General features: G+C 39.6%; 1 protein-coding gene across 1 annotated transcript in view; it reads right to left on the bottom strand.

The window, feature by feature from the left end:
* LOC149821022 (uncharacterized) overlaps positions 1–22,276 on the bottom strand; it is an 84,759-nt gene extending 62,483 nt beyond the window's left edge. The window contains exon 1 of the mRNA XM_089983403.1: positions 21,650–22,276. Coding sequence (XP_089839529.1) covers positions 21,650–21,862 — 213 coding nt within the window. The 5' untranslated portion in view covers positions 21,863–22,276. The remainder of the gene's footprint in view (positions 1–21,649) is intronic.
* Between the last annotated feature and the right edge of the window lie 277 nt (positions 22,277–22,553).

The raw sequence follows: 22,553 nt of genomic DNA on the forward strand, positions 1-22,553 counted from the left end.
CGTACTAAGCACATCGAGATGGACTGTCATTACGTACGTGATGAATACCTAAGAGGAAGCATAGCACTACCTTACGTCACATCCGAGGACCAGTTGGCGGACTTCTTCACTAAAGCCCTTGCTGCTCCTCGTTTTTTGTTTCTCCTTAACAAGCTTTTGGTTATATCCCCGTAAAGCTTGAGGGAGGGTGTTAAAATACATGTAATCTCTCTCTCTCTCTCTCTCTCTCTCTCTCTCTCTATATATATATATATATATATATTGTCTAATATACCCAATAGGGGTATTTTAGTCATTTCACAAGTACCCGATAGGGGTACTTGTTATTTTCCCTTTCTTTTCTTTCTTTTGTATTTATTTTTGCACTTTATTTTTTTTCTTTTTGTTTTTTACTCACATAAGGGGCCCCACCATGGAGTCGATGGAGCCCCCAACGACTCCATGGGGAGCCCCCTATGTGGCTCTTCTTTTAAGTCCATAAGGTCATCCCTCACTCTCCTTTTTTTTGGATATATAGGGGTGAACCGCTCTTATATTCTTCACTCTTGAGAGCTCTCTCTCTTTTTAATAAGAGACATTTATATTTTTATGTTGTGTTGTCTCTTTGTGGATTTGGGTGTTATCCATTTTTGGATATATAGGGGTGACGTTAGCTAGAATTTTTCAAGGATTACGACTTCACCCTCTCCTACCACCCAGGAAAGGCGAACGTCGTGGCTGACGCCCTCAGCCGCAAAGCAACGGAAGTTTCGATTAATGCCTTATTTGCTGGATGGAGGTTGGTCGAAGACCTAGCCTCTTGAGAACCTTTCGCAATCACTCAAGGTTCAATCGGTTTATCCCACCTTGTTGCTCAACCTGAGCTACTAACTAGGATCATCAATGGGCAGAAAACGGATGCACGCTACGAGAAGTTGAAGGCTCAAGCGATACTGGCAGATACACCTTTTCGTCTGAAGGAGGATGGAAGTATATGGTTGAAGGAACGCCTTTGGGTTCTTGATGACCCGGTCTTACGAGATGAAATTATGGCGGAAGCCCACAAGTCTAGATACACCATTCACCCTGGCAGCACGAAGATGTTCAAGGACCTACAACGGAGTTATTGGTGGAACGGTATGAAGCGAGACGTGGCTGAGTATGTCTCGAAGTGTTTAACGTGTCAGCAGATCAAGATCGAGCACCAGAGACCCGGTGGGGTCATGCAGCAGATAGAGATCCCTCTATGAAAGTGGAAAGATATTACCATAGATTTCATAGTCGGCCTACCGAAGACGCGGAGGAAGCATGACGCGATTTGGGTGATTGTCGATAGACTCACCAAGTCTGCTCACTTTCTACCTATCCGTCTTAACCAATCGTTGGATAGTCTCGCTGATCTCTATGTTAGAGAGATTGTGAAATTGCACGGTGTTCCAGTCTCGATTATCTCCGATTGTGATCCTAGATTCACTTCAAGGTTTTAGGAGCAACTTCAGCTGGCTTTGGGCACAAAGTTGAAGTTCAGCACTGCGTTTCACCCTCAGACTGACGGACAGTCGGAACGTACGATTCAGACCTTGGAAGACATGCTTCGAGCTTGTATGATGAATTGGAAGGGAGAGTGGGATTCCCACATCAGTCTGGCGGAATTCGCGTATAACAACAGTTATCATGCGAGCATCGGGATGGCCCCATACGAAGCTTTATATGGGAGGTCATGCCGATCACCTGTCTACTGGGACAAGGTTGCCGAACGAAGATTGGAGGCACCTATAGTTTTGCAACACTATACTCAACAAGTGCAAATGATTCGTGAACGACTCCGTACCACTCAGAGTCGGCAAAAAAGATATGCAGATAAACGTCGATGGGAGCTTACCTTCGAAATTGGCGAGATGGTTTTTGTCAAGGTATCTCTGACGAATAGCGTATTTCGGTTCGGGAAGAAGGGAAAGCTAAGTCCTAGATACGTCGGACCGTTCGAAATCCTGGAGCAAATTGGAGGAGCAGCTTATCGTGTGGCGTTACCTCCTCAGTACGCTCAGATCCATAATGTTTTTCACGTATCCATGTTAAGGAAGTACGTTCACGATCCATCGCACATCATTCATTATGATGATGTGGACATTAGAGGAGACTTGACATTCGAAGAAAGACCTGTGAAGATCGTCGATCGTCGTGACCAAGTGCTAAGATCAAAGACCATTTCCTTTGTAAAAGTTCAGTGGCAACATCATGGAATTGACGAATGTACTTGGGAACCTGAGAACGATATCAGGGAAAGATATCCTGACCTGTATTTTGACTCTTTAAGGCAATAAATATTTCGCGGACGAAATTCTTTTAAGAGGGGTAGGATGTAAAACCCACATTTCAAAAAAAAAAAATATTGTATTGGACTCGGGCCCCTCATCATTAGGGTTTTAGTAACCTGACTCAGGAAGAGGATTTTAAATCCTCTTCCCGAGCGCCGCATCCCCCCTCTCCTGCGATTTCGGGAGGAAAAGAGAAACCCATCGGGGTTTCCCCATTCATCGCCCCCCCTGAGGCCTTTAAAAGCACTGCAGGAGGGCAAGGGGAGGCACACAGCCCTTCGCCCCCATCGCGCCGACCACCCCTCCTTCCCTGGGCACGCAACCAGCGCCGCCGTCGCTGCGACCCACGCCGACACCGGCCACCGCCTCCCAGGTACGCCGTTCTCCTCCCTCTTCAACCCCCCTCTCTGTCACCTCGTCGGGAGGCCTGCAGGCGGCGCACGGCCCCTGTCGCGGCCTCCCACCTCCCCTGTGCCCATCAGGGGCCCGACAAGTGGCCTACGGGGCCCCTGTCGTCCCCTTTTCTCTATGGGGGGTCGTCGGAGTGCCGACAGGGGGGCAATGGCCCCTGCGACACCCCCCTCTCCCCTGTGGGTGATAGAGAAACCGACGGGAGTTCGGTTGCCCCCTGTCACCCCCGTCCCGATCTCTCTCCCTCTCTCTGTCGGCAGGGGTTGGCCCCCTGCCGCCTCTTGACTATCGGCAGGGGCTAGCCCCTGCCACCTTGTTGATGTCGGTAGGGGATAGCCCCTGCCGTCTCGTGGCTATCGACAGGGGCTCAGCCCCTGCCGTTTCGATGCTGTCGGCAAGGGCTGGCCCCCTGCCGTCTCGTGGCTGTCGGCAGGGGCTCAGTCCCTGCCGCTTCGTTGTTGTCGGCAGGGGCTGGCCCCCTGCCGCTTCGTTGCTGTCGGCAGGGGCTGGCCCCCTGCCGCCTCGGTGCTTTCGACAGGGGCTCAGCCCCTGTCGCCCCGCTGTTGTCGCTTTTCTGATTTCGGCAAACAGGGGCACACCCCTGCTGCCTCTCTCTTTTTCGATCGACAGGCCTTACTTTCTTTTCTTCACATGATAAAAAATGTAGCGTTGAATACTCACACTTTTGCAGACTTCGTATCGAACCCCGCTCTGGCTCCGCGGCCTGAGCCTCGTATCATCTACACCCGTAGACGCACGCAGTTGCACGACATCCCGAGGTAGGGGAAAGTCGCACGAAGAGTTTGTATGAATGAAATAAGATATAAGGATTTCATGATCGAATGGTTTATTTGGCATACATGCTTACCTATAGGATTACTTAACTGGTGATTGTCTGTGTTGTGTTTCCGCATCCGTATTCTTTTGAAATTTCATGCTTATTGAGAGCTCTACGAGTAGACTCGTTGCTAGAAAGATCTTATTATTGTACTTCCGCCTTGCTCACTGTTGTAAGTTACTGTAGATGCCTTACTGGTTATTGTCTAATGAATCTTGTATGAGACTTCTTGTTTCTTAGTATTCGAGCATGCTAAGTATAATACTGATTTTTATGAAACACTGTGATGGGTTATCTATCGAGAAACCCATGAACTTACTATCGTAATCAAACCTTAAGACAGGTATGATACAAATAGTATGGGAGGTCATTGAGTACCTCGAAGTGAACCATCAATACTTTATTGATATCAATGAGATAATACCGGCCTCCACAGGCCAATTGCTCAAAGAGCAATACATGTCATGTATGAACCAAAAGAATCATAAAACATTATATGTTGCCCTCTCATCGTAGTTGTACCTCTGGGTGGGTACGATCGTACTTTTGGATAAGTATGTCCCATGTGTGTTACGATGGGTAAATGACGAGGTTGTAGCAACCTCGATGCGTGCATTTAACACAATGTTGAGATCACATAAAAGGTGACAACTCGCCTTCACAGGCAAGATGCTCGAGTGAGTCTAATAGACCAGAGCATGTAGGATGGGGCGGCGGTTAAGAAACCCCCGTCGTACCCATTCGACCTTCACGGTTCATCAAGGGAGAGGATGGATGGTACAAAAACTCCGATGGACAGGTTGTTAACAACCACCCCACGGGTAAAAGACTCAGCTTCCCCAGTCATCGGAGTTAGGGGAAATGGGATTACCATAAATTATCCTAGATGGTAACTCTCAGGTACTTCTGCAGAAGTTAGATGCATCCATGGGCCACGAATGCCTTTGGGGATTTACTCTCTTAGTCACTGACTGTTCCCTTAGGAGCGGACTCAGTCAGCCATCCGGGTTAATGAAAACACCTAACATAATAAACCCCCGGATCGGTCTCAGCTGTTTCTACGTTTCGCGTTTGTGCGTACCAACAAGCCAGTTAATATCAAAACTTAAAGAATATATTTTTGAATAGTTGTAGCTGATTGAGACTTACACTGCTTGAACTGCTTCGAACAATAGCTCTTTGCAATATTACACTTGTTAGAATAGATTACAATTGTATTGATTGTTTTAATATAATAATTGCTTATCTCATGAATATCCTGTTTTATTTTCATTCTACTTATCTATTCGTGCACCTACTGGTTTGTTATGAAACTGACCCATTTCATGGGCAGGTGAGGAGTAGGACTTCACGGGCGGCCGATGGCGTGGTGCAATATAGCTCAAGATTTATCTTCTTTCTGCTGGCAGCTTGGCTCTGAGTTTTAGAGTTTTTTTTTATTAGGAAACTTTGGAAAAATGCTCATTATGTAATAAACTGCAGATTTTTAATTTATTACCTTATTTTCTCCATTCCTTTAAGTTGTTCATGTGAGTGATGGTTTTTCAGCTAACGTACCCAGGATTATTGACTTGTGCTCCTTTCTAAATGTCTTCCGCTGTTGTTTTTAAAAGTAAAAACTTTAAATCTTTGAAAGGTTTTTCGCTAATGTTTTTGAAATCACAAGTCGAAATTTTGGGGCGTTACATTACCTGAGTTGCCCAACTTTAAAAATCTGCGTGCAAAATTATTATAATATGAGATGAACCTAAAGGGATTTTCTAAAGAATCATCTATGCATACTGGGGCATAAGAAGTTCTTGCTACAGGGATTACTTATGCACGAGGACGAGGAAACTATGATATCAAGGGAAAAGGAGGACAAGGGAGAAGTGGTCAAGGAGGTCGTGGATTATTGCCTACACCCAACACATATATCAATCCACAAAGACAAAGGTCAATTCCTACTTGCTTTCTATGAAATAAAAAGGGGCATATCAAAGCTAACTGCTGGTTCAATCCCCTAAATAAAGGAAAATCAATACAAACTGAAGCAAAAAGAGGCACAGACACTACAAGGACTAGCGAAGAAGTAAAGGAGTTATTGTTGTCAGCTTTAGCAGGATTGAATCTGAAACAGAATGAGCAAGGTCCTTGGTACGTGGACTCTGGCGCAGCAACTCACGTTACTGGTGATGCCGGTAAGCTCCTAAACCTTGTTCCTTACATTGGTAGAAGTAGTATAGTTACTGGGGATGGATCCCACCACTCTATCTCTCATATTGGAAATTCCATTATACCCTTGTCAGAATCTTCTATCAACCTTTCAAAAGTTCTTTATGCTCCTAACATCAAGAAAAACATTGTTTCAGTTTCTAAACTTGTTGATGATATCAAAGCCTCAGTTGAATTTACTCCATCTTCTGTTCTTGTCAAGGACCTCTGCACGAAGGAGACGTTCACTAGAGAAAAACGGCAAGGCAATATGTATGTTTTTCAAGAAGATCCTTCAGCACATATTCGCCCTGTAGACCCAAACTTGAAGCTCCACTCATCGTTGCCTTCTGAGAATTCTACATGTGTCTTTAGTGTCTCTGAAATCAATAAGCCAAATCTTTGGCATGGTCGTCTAGGTCATTGCAGTAGTAGTTTCATTGAAAAGCTTATTTCAAATAACCTCATTCCCAAGTCAAGTTTAAGAATAAATGTCAATGACAATAAATGTTTTAGTTGCCTCTTATGTAAGAGTCATGTCTTACCTTTTCATTCTATAAATAAAAGAGCTTCAAGACCTTTTGAGATTATCTGTTCTGATGTTTGGGGGCCTGCCCCAGTTGCTTCCATATCTGGAACTAGATATTATCTTATATTTGTTGACAGTTATTCTCGTTATTCTCGTTATTCTTGGATATTTTTCATAAAACACAAATCTGAGATTTTCAAGTTGTTCCGAAACTTTCATTCCTTTGTCAAAAACCAATTTTCTGAAAACATTCTTAATTTCCAATGTGACGGAGGAGGTGAATTTTCTTCCATTGACTTTACTAACTTTCTTCAAAGTAATGGGATAAGGAGAAGGGTGGCTTGCCCACACACACCTCAACAGAATGGATTGCTGAAAGGAAGCATCGCCATATTGTTGAGAGTGAGATGAGCATGATGCATGATAGTAATCTTCCGATTACTTTATGGACAGAGGCCTTTCATTCTGCAGTTCATGTGATAAATCGATTGCCCATGACTATTTTGGAAAACAAGTCTCCTTACTTTTCTCTATTTGGTGCACATCTCAACTATCATGATTTGCGTGTGTTTGGTTGTTTATGCTATGTTTATGTTGATAGTTCAATGAGACATAAGTTTCAGGACAAGGCCCTGAAGTGCAGGTTTGTGGGTTATGCTGATGACTATAAAGGGTACAGGTGTTATGATCTGGTGAGCAAGCGCATCAAAATATCAAGAAATGTCATCTTCGATGAATTGAATTTTGATTGTCGATGTACTAGCTCTTCAGAATCAAATTCTAAAATTGAGACTTATTATCCTTAGCTGAATTATGAACTTTTCTCTGGAGCTAGTGATGTCTGCCCTTCAAATTGTACTCAAAAGGATAAGGAATCTGTGTCTGCTGATGAGATGATTGCCCATGAAAATACAGACCCAACTTTGGATCCAGAAAGGTATAAAGGTCTTGTTTACACTCGACGAGAAAGAGAGCCGCCCACCATAGTTAATCCAGAAATGGACACATCCTCTACATCCAACATCGTTGATGCTAGAAGATTCACTCGTTCTCGTCATCCAATTGAAAGATGGGTCAGTTATGAAAATTTCTCATTAGATTTTCAACTCTTTCTAACAACTTTGAGCAAAGAAGATGAACCCACAACGTTCTCCCAAGCATCAAATTCCAGAAGATGGATTGAAGCAATGAATGAGGAAATAGAAGCTCTACATGAATGTGGTACGTGGGATGTTGTACCAAGACCACCTGACAGAAATATTGTTGGTTCGAAATGGGTGTACAAAATAAAGTATGAACCAGATGGGACTATAGAGCGATACAAGGCGAGACTTGTAGCCAAAGGTTTTACACAGGAGCAAGGACAGGACTATGATGAAACCTTTAGTCCAGTGGTGAAAATGGGGACAATCAGAGTCATACTTTCTTTAGCTATTGAACATCAATGGACTATTAGCCAACTTGATGTGAAGAATGTCTTTCTTCATAGAAATTTGAGAGAAGAAGTATATATGGAACAACCCACTGGTTACGCAGAAGGCAATCCTACAAAATATGTATGCAGACTAAAAAGGGCGATATATGGATTGAGGCAGGCATCTCGATCTTGGTTCGATAGTTTTTCTCTTGAAATAAAAAAATATGGTTTTAAGAAATCACTTCTTGACCACTCCTTATTTATATTTAAGAACCAAGACACAGTTACTCTGTTGTTGATATATGTAGATGATATTATCATCACTGGTAATTTCAATGAGCACATTGAAGAAGTCAAACATCTCTTGAATCAGAGATTCAAAATGAAGGACCTTGGCAAACTACGATACTTTCTTCGAGTTGAAGTCGACAGTACCCCTGAAGAGATGACTCTCACTCAACATAAGTATACCATTGATGTTCTCAATAAAGCAGGTATGAAAGATTGCAAGCCCTTGAGAACTCCTAGCGTTCTTCACCAAAGGCTTAGCTCTCAAGATGGAGATCCATATGAAAATCCTACACAATATCGTAGCATAGTGGGTATGTTACAATACCTCACTTTTACTCGCCCTGATATAGTATACTCTGTGAATCAAGTATCTCAGTTTATGCATGCACCATGTGAAGGGCATATGGAAGCGGTTAAACGGATACTTCGATATCTGAAGGGAACGATTGGGGATAGCCTTTTATATAAGAGAAAGACCAATGGGCAAAATGCACATGAGATCACTGTTTATTCTGATGCGGACTGGGCGGGAGATCCAGATGAACGCAGATCAGTATCCGGCTATTGCGTGTTTGTTGGGATGAATTTGGTTTATTGGAGTAGTAAGAAACAAAAGGTTGTTGCCAGATCCACTATAGAGGCTACAGATCAATGGCAGCCACCACTGCTGAAGCTACTTGGATTTAGACATTTACTGACAGAAGTAGGAGAATCGATATCTCGATCACTTCTTTTGTGTGACAACCAGAGTGCCATTAGTATGTCTTTTAATCCAATCCATGACAGTTGTGCCAAACATATTGAAATAGATCAACATTTTGTGAGACAAAAAGCAGAAGAGAAAGAGATTGAGCCCGAATTTGTATGAACTACAGATCAAGTGGCAGATATATTTACAAAAGGACTGACAAAAGACGGATTTTGGATGTTAAAAGGCAAGTTGTTCATGGTTCAAGACCATGCACAACTTGAGGGAGGGTGAAAAGCAGTGTTTTAAAACTCGCCGAGTCAACTCGGTGACTCGGCTCGGCTCGGCCCTCCAGCGAGTCAACCCGGCAAGCTTAACTCGGGCTGCGAAAACTCGGTTGCTGACTCGGCTTGACTCGGGCGAGTTCTGGGATGTTTGAAATTTGATTTTTTGGGTATTTCACACACATATTCACTTTTGTACTGAATAATACATCTTTCCCATGGACTGTCAGGAAAGATCTTTTTGAACAAATAACTGTTATAGTATATAAATCAAACAACAAAGCATTCTAGTCTATAAACCCAATTAACAAAGAATTCTATGCATCTAAAAGCGGGGATTTCTTTCAAGACACATGGAGATTGGAGAGTTAGGACCTAAGGATTCCTTATCTGAATATCGCATATTACTTTACATACATGATGATACAACTTCATAAAAAAACTCTGCCTCTATAACTAACATTGCCCCATCACCACCCTTCCGTGGACCACTAGAGGTCCAAGGCAACGTCTAGTTTTCCACTTTATGTTCTTGTAAATGATAGTTTATCTTATACAATGATACTTTTCCCCAGTCTGTAGCATTTGGTGCAGCTTCTGGGCCATTTTACCAACATCATCTGTCTCTGCTTCTGCCCTTTGTCTAATTGGAATCTTTTTTATTTAAGAGCTGGGCATCATGAATCTAAGGCCTGCAGCAATTTCACTTTTCCTAACCTCTAATCTTAGGCATCGAAAATTTTATTCTATCTTCTTTCGAGCTGCTAATAGCTGTTTGAATTCTTTCAAGGTGATGCATGGTGCAGAAAATCTGTCCAACTCCATTATGTGTTCTTTATTTGTCCAAAATAATAAATCTCTTAACTCGACCTGCCATTCTCTGTATATTGCATGATCCAAGTGACTGCAATCCATAATCACACAGGATACCAGTGCCATTGGGATCATGTAGTGCCCAAGGGCTATGAAGGTGTTGGCGTGATGAATCACTCTTGTACTGAATAATACATTTTTCCCATGGACTGACAATTTATATATTGTTTTTCTTTTAAAATCAAAAGTTAACAAAACCCGGTCCGAGTCACCGAGTTGACCCGCCGAGTCACCGAGTTGACCCGCCGAGTCACGAGTCAATAAAGAACGAGTCGAGTTCCGAGTCACGGGTTTTAAAACCTTGGTGAAAAGAAGTGTATCTCTTGTTACGGGTCACGGGTCAGGAGATCCAAACCCGTGATCATTGCCATTTCATTAATGGCACTGTGTAATTTATTCTCTTGTAATAAGGGTATTTTAGTACCCTGATCTTTGTATTAGTATGTTATTATAAAGAGATTAGAATAGCAGCTGACCCATACAATTTTGGGCATCGGTTTTCTCTCTCTCTCTCTCTCTCTCTCTCTCTCTCTCTCTCTCTCTCTCTCTCTCTCTCTCTCTCTCTCTCTCTCTCTCTGTTTCTCAGCTTTCATGCATGGAAGAATTCGAGCATTGCAAATCTTTCATCTCCAACTAGGTGTTGCACCCGCACCTGCACCCGATGCGGTCAACCTGACCCTGGGTGCAGTCAACGCACCCAGGGTCATTTATGTCCAACTTTTGGACTTTATATATATTTTTTTTATATATATTTTTGCCGCACCCCCGCACCCGGGTTTTTTGAAAGTGTCGAATCCCCGCACCCGCACCCATGTGACATAGTTTAAAAGAGATGGTATTTTGTTCAGATAAAAGAGATGCATTCGGATTTATATGAAAGGATGCAACCAAATCAAGTATCCAAGAAGACATACCAGGAGGTGATGAGACCGCAACACCGGATGTAGATGGAGTAGAGTTTTTCTTCATAAATTATTGGAGAGTTTCTATAAGTTGAGCAATGGATGTTTTAATGTCTCCATCCCTCTTTGATTCTTCATTTGCTTTGGGGGGCCTTTCTCCAATGAAAGCCACTTTTCACTTAAGCTTGGGACAATCCGGTTTGATATGTCTCGGCTCATTGCAAAAATGGCATACAATTTTTCTTCCTCCATTGTAGTTATTTTTCACAAAATGATAAGGTTTATATGTTCTCATGTTATTCCCGGGCCTAAAAACTGCATCTACTTCATCACTATCTTTGATCATAGCAAAGCGAGTTTCTTCTTGACAAAGCTCGAGAAGAGCTTCATTAAGAGAAGGAGAAGTCCTATGAAGTAATGATCCTCTTAGTTGTTCAAATTCGGGACGGAGGCCATGTAGAAATTGAAAGAATCTCTCTTTTCATTTCTCGTTGCCTTATTTCAATAGCACTTCCTGACCATTGAGGTTCAAGAAGGGCCAGTTTGTCTCATAAAGGAGACAAAGTACTATAATAGTCTCTAATACTCATGTCACCTTGCTTAGTATTTCTCACTTTTTCTTATAAAAAATAATGTCTATCAAAGTCTCTATGAGTATACATATCTTTCATAATGATTCATGTTTCATTTGCTTTTCTAAATTTAGCTAGATTAGCATAAATTTTGAGCTCCATATTGCTCATGAACCATGCTAGTGTCTTAGCATGATCACTCTCTCAATCTTCTACTTTGGATTACTAGTCTTGAATAGCTTTTTCTTTTTTCTTCATCACTCAAGGTTTTTTCTTGATCTCCCTCCTTGGTGAGCTTCAATTGTGACTTGGGAACCATACCACATACATAACCCCAAAGTTTTTTTCCTTGAGGTTGGTCTCCATAGTGGCTGCCCATATTTTATAGTTGGATCCATTCAATTTGAATGAGAGATCTATATTTGCATTGTTGTCGGCCATGACAGAAGAAGAGAAAGGGAGAGAAGAAAAGAATATGTCTTACACAAAACAATAAGTTGAGGCCCATGAGTGTCAAACACCTAGGGGCTCTGATACCATGTAATGAAACTCAAGTGCACAAGAAGAATGCCTCAAAGGGCTACAAAGAGTGCACACACATAAGCAAGAAACCACTAATGGGCAAGATACAAGAAGCCACAAAGGGCGAAACACAACTAACACTTAAAGTAGAGCAAGAACACGATAATAATAAAAATAATGTATTAAGTGCTTAAGAAAAGCTTAAGAAACAAAGGGGGCTAACAGCCCCTATTTATACAAAGTGGGGACCAAGGGGGGGCTCCCATAGAGCCGTTGGGGATGCTCCCAATGGATCTATGGTTAAAGAACAAAGAGCCCTTGGTCAATCAATAAAAGAAAAGAAAAAAGAAAAATACAAAAAAGTCAAAACTGTCCCTAGTGGACAGTTCTAATTACAAGGTGTAAAAAGAATAAATACCCCTAGTGAGCAATACAAAAATATATATACATATATATATATAGGAGAGACATATATACATAGTATATATATTTTAACAGGAATATGCATCCAATAGTAGCATATCATAAAAAAAGAAAGATGCTTCAAAGAATCACCCGAAAAAAATAGGCCACAATTACTCGTATTTTATTGAGTCCAAACACAAGATAATACTTCCAGACATTTAGAATTACTAAAATTAACCTATTTTAGTCTACCACATGTCAATGGTTAACCAGCAGAATGCAAAAGGCCAGCTAAATGAAATTAGATTGTAACAGAAAATTGCAGTCACAAATAATAACCAGGACTAAGAAGCTAGGTCTACACTAAGTGGCCTCAACATCGTCAGGTGCTGTACATCCTCAAAAGTGAAAAACATTTCTAGGTAAAAGTGGTAAGCAGGAATTAGGGCTCCAGGAAACTCAAATGCCTAATGTATCCTTGCATAAACTAACATTAATTTCATTCCTTTTCAAAAAGAGACCAAAAATGGAAAAGGGGAAAAGTAAAATTAAAAAAAACGTATGCAGCACATAAATGGTTGAAACCATTCAATCTTTCAGTTTCTCAACCATATACTTCTATACTTCAATAAAAGACCATAATTAATCATTTTTCTGGTGATGGATTGTAGTATCATTGAAGATGAAGTTTTTAGGCATGAGAGAGGATGTCAATAAAGAAGCAACCAGCAGAAAGATAGCTAGACAGGAGAGTCTGAAATCCATTAGAATTTGATACGTCCCCAGCCAGAACTCAGATGTCCACAGGTAATTACATAACAATGTATCAAACCAGACATGTTTACCAAAAAGATTGCTGTTAATCACCAAGCACATGCACAATTTGCTTTGCCCCATAGTCTGTGCCACATGGGATCCAAAAATTTCCTTCCCACAAACTTGTCGCATATCACTTGTTTCTCGCAACAATTTTAGTTGTCTGCACATATACTCTAGCCAAAACTACAACATACAGGCTGGAAAGTTATAAGCATTATCGGATAAAATGTCCATGCTTTTCCTCCCTCCACATTACAAACCAACAACCCCAACTATTATTTCTTCTACTATAATTAATCAGCTTTGTGAGAATAAATAGCCACTCATTGCCATCTCCAAGGTTATCAAGCAGTGAAATGGTGGACAATGATGGTCACATATTTCGCTAAAAATGCAGCTATTCTCCAAAGAATTACTTCCAAAGCTACACCTTGGTAAGTGCAATAGATAAGCCCATAGAAATATTAAAAAAAAAAGACACATTCTACGCCTTCCATGCTAACAGTAATTTCCAAAAAAATCAAAGCTACAAGTTGGTAACTGCAATAAATCAGTCCATAGAATAAAAAATTATACAAGATTCGTGGGTTAACAATAAAAATTAAGATCATATATGTACTTTCTGAAACATTTCCAATTAAAGACAAAACTGTATAAGCCAAAAAAGTACAAACTAGCAATGAAACATAAATCACATGCCCATCTGACATTGAAGCTAATAGAGCCATCATCCAAATTTTCTTAAAAACAGAGAGCTATTCATGAAAATAAGATGGAAAAGAAGAAATGACATATAAGTAGAAAATAATTTCACTAAATATTAAGATCCCATTTGGATGACATTTAGAAAATTATCTTTGATGAAATTATTTTAAAAAAATGATTTATGCAAAACTCATTTTTTTAACAAAAGCATAGTTTAGATGCATGTTTAATGACATTTGATTTCAAAATTATTTTATAAAAATTTCATTAAAATTTAAGAGGGCCTGTATCCAGGACAAAGACAAGTATCCCAACAACAAGGTGGTGGCAAGGGTCTCAGGTTCATGTTAAAATGTAAACTGTAATATATATATATATATATATATATATATATATATATATATATATATTATTTAATATTATTATATTTTCTTTTATTATTTTTTTTTTCTATTTTTCTTTATTTTCTTTTTTAGCATCTAGTTTAATAGAAACTAGATATTTGATCCAATCAAGTTCCTGTTGGAACTTGACTATGCAAATAGCCGTTGGATTGTAGTCCAACAGCTATAATAAATGCTGTTGGACTATAGTCCAACAGCTATAATAATAAATGTTGTTGGACTGTAGTCCAACAGCTATATTAAGAGACGTTGGAATCCAACGTCTCTTTTGGAGAGCTCAAAATGAGCTCTCCTCTCTCTTCCACTTTTTTGTATATATAGGGGTGAACCCCTTCAATGTAAACCATCCATGCTTCTTAAGCATTTTGTTCATGAATAAAGTATTATTTATTTTTCAAGTGTTCTTCCTTTTATACCCTTTCAAGGGTCATGCTTGTAGTGTCTCCAATAGACACTTGTTTGTGAGTTATTTGTGCATTTGTTGAAGACCACCATTTCATTACATGGTATCAGAAATCCTTAGATCTTGAAGTGCTTCTGCCTCGATTTTTGTGCCACATTTACAAAAGGTGTTTCATCACCTTGTTCTTGGCTCAAGAAGATTTGTTTGAAGAAAGGCGAACTTGTGCTACAAAAAATTTTGGTTTTGTATCCTCTCTTATTCCTTTGTCTACTCTTTTTCTTTTCTTTTTATTTTTCTCTCTCTCTCTCCTCCTATTTATTCCTCTCTTACCCTTGTAAAAGATGGATGACAATGATAAGATCACCATCATTCCTATGAAGCTAAATGATACTAACTATGTAATGTGGGCTTCAATTATGAAACACCACATTTGGGGAAAAGGTTTATGGGGTATAGTGGATGGTTCCGATTTGGAACCTAAACTATCTCTTACCAAGAAAGAGGGTGATAAAAAGGTTCCTCTAACGAAAGAAGAGAAGAGTAAGGCGTTAGCCACTAATGAAAAGAAATGGAAAGAATGGAGGATAGGGCATGCAAAAATTATGTCATGGCTCATCAATAGCATAGACATTAAAAAATGCTCTAGTCTAGCTAAGTTTGAGCATGCCGATAAGGCTTGGGAATACCTCAAAAACATGTATTCCCTTAAAGATATTGCACATGTATGTAATTTACAAGATAAAGTTCGGACAATGACTCAAAAAGATAAAACTATTCGAGAATATTATAATGAGTTGTCCGAACTTTGGGAAGAGTTGGCTCTTCTTGAGCCCAAATGGCATTGTGCCGAAGACATCGAGCTTCGCCAATAGCAACTCGATATGAAACATTTCTATCAATTTGTGAATGGTCTAAGGCCGGAGTTTGAATCCACCAAATCGGCCCTTTTACATCGTGGAAAAATTCCTTCTATTGTTGATACTATAGAAGAGCTCACTATGGAGGAAAATAGACTTAGAAAAAGTACTCCAAAAGTTGATGATGACTCCATTTTAGTTGTATCTAGACCGGGGAATCATACTCGTACTTACAAGCCGCCTCATTTTGGAAGGCAAAACGGCGACTTTGATAAAAGAAAAGTTATTTGTCATCATTGTCATGAACCGGGGTTAAAAAGAAAAGAAGAAAAAAGAGTTGCATCTGTTGAATCTGAGTCAAAAGATCAAGATGCACCTGTGTCTATGGCTCAACTGATGGAAATCCTTCAACCTCTTCTCAAAGGGGTATCCTCCTCAACCGAAGCCTCAACTGGAGCGGCAGTTGCATCTTTCTCCGGTCCAGGTAACTTTCCTTGGCTTTTAGATTCTGGTGCTTCTTTTCATATGACCCCAAATGTTAATAGTCTATCCGAATGTCTTAAAAATAACTCAAGTGTGTCAAAGGTTTTCACAGTCGATGGCACATCTCTTGAAGTAAAAGGAATAGGATGTTTTGAAAATCTTCAAAAATCCAAAAGATTTTTTATCCCAGAAGTTAGATATATCCCTAAACTTAATTTGAATCTCTTATCTGTCTCGCAAATATCTGATTATGGATGTAATATCTCCTTCTCTTCTCATGGTTGTTGGGTACAGGATCGCCAGTCAGGGAAGCTGATTTGGGAAGGCCATAGAGAAGGAGGACTTTATTACATGGACTTTTTGGAATTACCCAAGAATGTATTTTGTAATAATATTCAGAAATTAGAATTGGATTTATGGCACAAAAGGCTTGGCCATCCTCATATATCTAAAATTCAATATTTTCCAAGTTTGAAAAAATTTTGTAATTCTGAAAATTTTTCTTGTAAAGACTGCATTCTTGGCAAAATGAAAAGGTTACCATTTCTTAGTAGAACTTTTGTTTCCTCACGACCACTTGAGTTAATACATTCGGATGTTTTGGGCCCCGCACCAGTTATTTCCAAAGGTGGTTATACATATTATGTCATTTTTGTTGATGACTTTTCTAGACATACTTGGATTTATTTTCTTAAACATAAATCTGATGTCTTTGCTAACTTCCAAATATTTTATAAAATGGTTAAAAATAAGTTTCAAAATGATATTTCTGTTTTTCGCACTGATTCAGGGGAAGAATTTATGTCCAACGAATTCAAAGACTATTTCAATTTACATGGTATTACACATCAAAGATCATGTCCACACACTCCACAACAGAATGGCCTAGTCGAACGCAAACATCGGCACATTATGGAAACTACTATGACATTGCTAATTGCAAATCAAGTTCCAAAAAGTTTTTGGGCTGAAGCGGTCCTAACTGCCACCTACCTCATTAATAGGATGTCATCTTCCTCATTAAAGAATACAACTCCAATAGAAAAGCTTGTTAATTTAACTCCAGATTATTCTAGATTAAGAGTCTTTGGATGCAAATGTTTTGTTTTCACCAACAGAAATGACAAACTCTCTCCTCGTGCAATCCCATGTGCCTTTTTAGGATATGCTGATAATCAAAAAGGCTACAGGTGTTTCGATTTTCAAAATGACAAATTATATGTGTCAAGAAATGTATCTTTTTTGGAAAAAGAAAGCTTCTTTGAATTTGAAAAATCCAAGGATGTCACTGAATACTCGTTTTTAATTGATCCAACTTCAAAATCCAATGAATGTGATGTTGGATGTGACCTTGACAATGATCAAAGTCCTATTGTTGTTGAAAATGATGATAATGAAGAGCAAATCCATAGGGATGTTAGTCTACAATATTCAAGACGTAGAGAGCAAAATCTTCCATGTGCATTACAAAAATACTCTGAAGTCTCACCTAGAAGAACGTCTAGAATCTCTAAACCTCCAAAAAATTTTGTGTCTTATGAATCGTTTTCACCCACGTATAGGGCCGCCATTACATTAATACAATCATATGTTGAACCATCATCCTATTCTCAAGCAAAAAAAATCATATAGAATGGATAGAAGCCATGAAAATAGAATTGGATGCACTAGAAAAGGCCAATACTTGGATGATACAAGATATTCCTCCAGGTAAGAAACCTATAGGTTGTAGGTGGGTATACAAAGTCAAAACCAAAAGTGATGGGACCCTGGAAAGATATAAGGCCCGTTTAGTAGCAAAAGGATATGCCCAAGAGTATGGCATCGATTATGAAGAAACATTTGCTCATGTGGCCCGTATGACCACTGTTAGAACTTTAATAGCCTTGGCCTCCATTAGAACATGGCATATCTTTCAATTAGATGTCAAAAATGCTTTCCTGAATGGGAATCTCGTTGAAGAAGTATACATGATAGCCCCACCTGGTATTAGTATCTCTAAGGGTAAAGCTCTTCGTCTAGAAAAAGCTCTTTATGGTCTTAAACAGGCTTCAAAAGCCTGGTATGACCGATTTAGTCATGTTATGCTTGATATTGATTTTCAACCTTGTTTAACTGACACTGCTTTGTTTGTTAAGAAATCTGATGCAGGCATCATTATTCTTCTTCTCTATGTGGACGATACGATCATCACCGGAGGCGACAAACAGGGAGTTGCAAATATCAAATCTCTTCTTAAAACTCACTTTGAAATGACTGACTTAGGTTTATTAAGATATTTTTTAGGCATTGAAGTTGCTTATTCCCCTCGGGGGTATTTGATATCTCAATCTAAATTTGCTCTTGATATTGTTTCCAGGTTTGGAATTACAGATGATAAGAAAGTAGACACTCCAGAAGTTGTCAATGTTAAAATGAAAATTGATGATGGAGAACTTCTTGATGATCTTACTCCTTATAGACAGCTTGTTGGAGCTCTTTCTTATCTTTCCATTACTAGGCCAGATATAACTCATGTGGTTCATACAGTCAGTCAGTTTCAGCATGCTCCCACCTCCGTGCACATGGGAGCGATTTTGCGTATTATTAGATACTTAAAATCCCCTCTTTCACGAGAACTCTTCTTGTCTGCTTCATCTTCATTAAATTTAATTGCATATATTGATGCTCACTGGGGAGGTGATCCCAATAATAGACACTCAACTACTGGTTTTTGTGTGTTCCTAAGTGAAACCTTAATTTCGTGGAGGTGCAAGAAGCAGCAGAAAGTCTCTCTTTCATCCACCGAAGCTGAATACAGAGTCATGGCAACCACCACTATGGAGGTTGTTTGGCTCAGACGATTGCTAGCGGATATGGGAGCTAAAGCAACGCAAGCTTCAAAGATGTGTTGTGACAACAAAAGTGCGATCTACATTGCAAGCAACCGGACATTCCATGAGCGCACTAAACACATTGAGATGGACTGTCACTATGTCAGAGAGGAATACTTACATGGAACCATTGATCTGCCATAATGTTACATCAGAATATCAATTAGCAGACTTCTTCACCAAGCCTCTCGCTGCTCCCAGATTTCACTTCCTCTTAGACAAACTTTCGCTCATTGTACCGTAAGTTTGAGGGGGAGTGTTAAAATGTAAACTGTAATATATATATATATTATTTAATATTATTATATTTTCTTTTTCTATTTTTCTTTATTTTCTTTTTTAGCATCTAGTTCAATAGAAACTAGATATTTGATCCAGAACTTGACTGTGCAAATAGTTGTTGGACTGTAGTCCAACAGCTATAATAAATGTTGTTGGACTATAGTCCAACAGCTATAATAATAAATGTTGTTGGACTGTAGTCCAACAGCTATATTAAGAGACGTTGGAATCCAACGTCTCTTTTGGAGAGCTCAAAATGAGCTTTCCTCTCTCTTCCACTTTTTTGTATATATAGGGGTGAACCCCTTCAATGTAAACCATCCATGCTTCTTAAGCATTTTGTTCATGAATAAAGTATTATTTATTTTTCAAGTGTTCTTCCTTTTATACCCTTTCAAGGGTCATGCTTGTAGTGTCTCCAATAGACACTTGTTTGTGAGTTATTTGTGCATTTGTTGAAGACCACCATTTCATTACAGTTCAATCCATTGGTTTCTTCTGTTCTAGAAGGGGATGGGTGAGTCATTTGGTGAGTCCATCAACCCACATGTGAACTGGATCACCCCACATGGATGGGTGAGCAATTCTGCTGGCAAACCCAATAAAGTAAGCTTGCAAGGTTAATTTGAGAGCAACATTCCTGGCCACAAACCATATCCCACATTGTATGAAAACTTGCTGCAAGGACAGTGAGGTTGGGGTTTCGAATAGGGAAGAGGACAATGAGGATCGCGAAGCACGATAAAGCCAGCCATTTCTAGTTATCAGAGAGGGTAGGTGTTGAGGTGGGGTTCCAAAATTGTTGTAGAATGACACCATCCCTAATCATTTCAAGTTAACCCATGGTTAAAGGGATGCCAGAAAATGAAAGGGGATACATGCGGTCATTGGTGAAGGATTGCAACAAGGAAGGGGAGGAGATTAGAAGGGAAATAACCCTCAAAAGGAAAATGATTCCTGTGGAAAAAAGGGTCTTCTTTTTTTCCTAAAAAGTAGTTTTGGGACTTCAAAACATATTTTTCAAAATAAATTTTTACCTCAATTTGACAGCAAACACATAATGTTGAATTAAACGAACTCTACTTTGGTAAACTCATTGTCATAATGCTGTTTTGGGTGACAGCCAAATGGTCCCTAATTTGGTAACCAGAAAATATTTCCAAAGATCCACAAATTCGAAGCAGAAATGGTCAGTATCTTGGACAGAAACTTTTGATCATTGATTACAAACACAGATTATGCCTTTTATGGTAAATGGATGGACAAGTTGCAGATATAGACATTGAATATCTTCAAGAAATGATTGACCCTTGTAAGATATGTTATTACAAGAGGAAGTCAAAAGAAACAATAATATAACAGTTAAATATTTGGCATATCAAAATTCAAAATGGTGAAAGCATTTCGAAATCTTAATTATTTAAAACACAGAAAACAAAGCACTCAGAAGAAAACAAAATGATGAACTCAAAATAGAGAAATCCTAAAAAAATCTAAAGATTATTATATATAAAACATTGTCCTCAAAGATGGAGTTTAAAGAAAAATGTTAAAGCAGGAATTGTCATTTTAATTGTTTATTTAGCCATAACGAGTTAAAATTATCAGGTGATAACGGTTGCAGTATTAAAGTTATAAATAAATAACATGAAGCACAACAATAAGAATCGCTTATGCCTTAACTCTATGGAAACATTGATAGAAGGATATAGGATCGCTATCGCTGACAGACACAAGCATGCCTGCCAAAGTTACAATGAGCGACACCAGAATAGGCAGCAGTAAGAAACCATGCCTACATTAATATTTTTTTTTTAAATAGTGATCCATCCATCAATTGTAAATCCTTGAGCCAAAATGAAAGATCAAAAGCATTATACAGGCATGTGCACTAGAACTTCAGGCCCTGCACAACAGTTATGCAGTATCTCACAATAAAACTGCCAAAAAATACAAATTTACAACATTTAGCTCACCAGAGCAGTATTAGTTTCTCCAACCAGAAATGAAAAATCTTTTAATTCTAAGCTGGAGTCTCCTCTTCCCACACCATGCTGAAGGAAGATGGTAACCTAGAGGCATTAGTCCTCAGATACATGCCTGATCCTTTCTTCCAAGCTAATGCAACTCCAAAAGAACTAAAAAGACCAGATTGTACACGATAAATCTGCATACTGAATGTCATCGAAGTTTCACCTAAACGACATCTTAAGACAGTCACTCCATAATGCAACAACACCCATGTCAAAAAAATGCCATCTTAAGAAACTCGGACCATAATGCAACACCACCCATGTCAAAATCTAACACAATTGCTGATTAATCAGAAGGAAGCAACTACCACCTTTGATCAAATTACGCATGCTCCATTGACAATCCAAATTAAGCAGCGTCACATACAAATCAAAAACCCACACAACAACCATTTGAACTGAATCAAAAGTTAGGGTCGGCATGATCATTATTAAGGGAAAAAACACACAAATAAAAGTAAAAACAAAAACCACTTACTCGCGTTAGAGAAAAACAGAAGGTCATGCATACAAGATACGGGGGGGCGAAAAAAGGATGAATTGAAAAAAAAAATAGAGTGAATCTCACCTCGGCACCGAGGCATCTACGGAGAAGCCTCTGCACATAATCAACGACCGCCTTCCTCCTTGTCTCCGAGACGACGGTCGGCTGAATCCGGCATATTATCTCGAGCGTCTGCTCCTCCACTCGGCTCCACCGATCACGAGCGATCGTGGATGGGTGGGGATTCTCCTCTGCCAATCCGCCATTGGGCTGCCCCCAAGCTTGGTGATCGCCCATGCAATTTCCGGAAAAGAAAAAAACGAACCTAAACCCAACAATTATCAATAGAACCCTCTTGTTTTCAGGTCGAAATTCCTTCGACCCAGTCCTTCATCAACCTAGAAACCCCTCCAAACACCACCAGAACGCGATTACGCCAACTGGGTAGCCCAGAATCGCGAGGCAAAATGGATCTTTTCGAGGAGAAAAAGGATTGCCCACAACCAAATTCGCAGTCGATTGAGAGAACACAATTCAACTGGATGAGAAAGGAGGAGAGATACCCCTCTTGATTTATGTTAAGAACCGCTGCTGGTGGCAATGGTAACGTAGGCCTCTTTGGGAGATGCAATCAATATCAAAAATCTCGTCATAAAATTTCTTCTCCTTTTTTAGTTGTCGTCCTGCTCTTCTTGTACACCTCTCTCTCTCTCTCTCTCTCTCTCTCTCTCTCTCTCTCTCAGAGAATCTTGTAAACTAAAGTGAAAACCAGATTTTACTTGCTACTAAAACCCTGACCCGTTTCTTTTTCAAGACATTACATGGCCAGGCATGCAATTTTTTACCTTCTTCCAAGTGCAGACCTCCTCATGTTTCCCCTAAGACCAACCCCAGCCTTGGGTTTCATTGCATTTCTTTCAATGCCCATGAAATATTTCTTCGAAGAAAAAAAATGAAGAAATATGCCCGTGAAATATAAGCGCATTGT

The sequence above is a fragment of the Nuphar pumila genome, chromosome 12, assembly GCF_984573655.1.
Source record: "Nuphar pumila chromosome 12, dmNupPumi1.hap1.1, whole genome shotgun sequence".
NCBI lineage: Eukaryota > Viridiplantae > Streptophyta > Magnoliopsida > Nymphaeales > Nymphaeaceae > Nuphar > Nuphar pumila.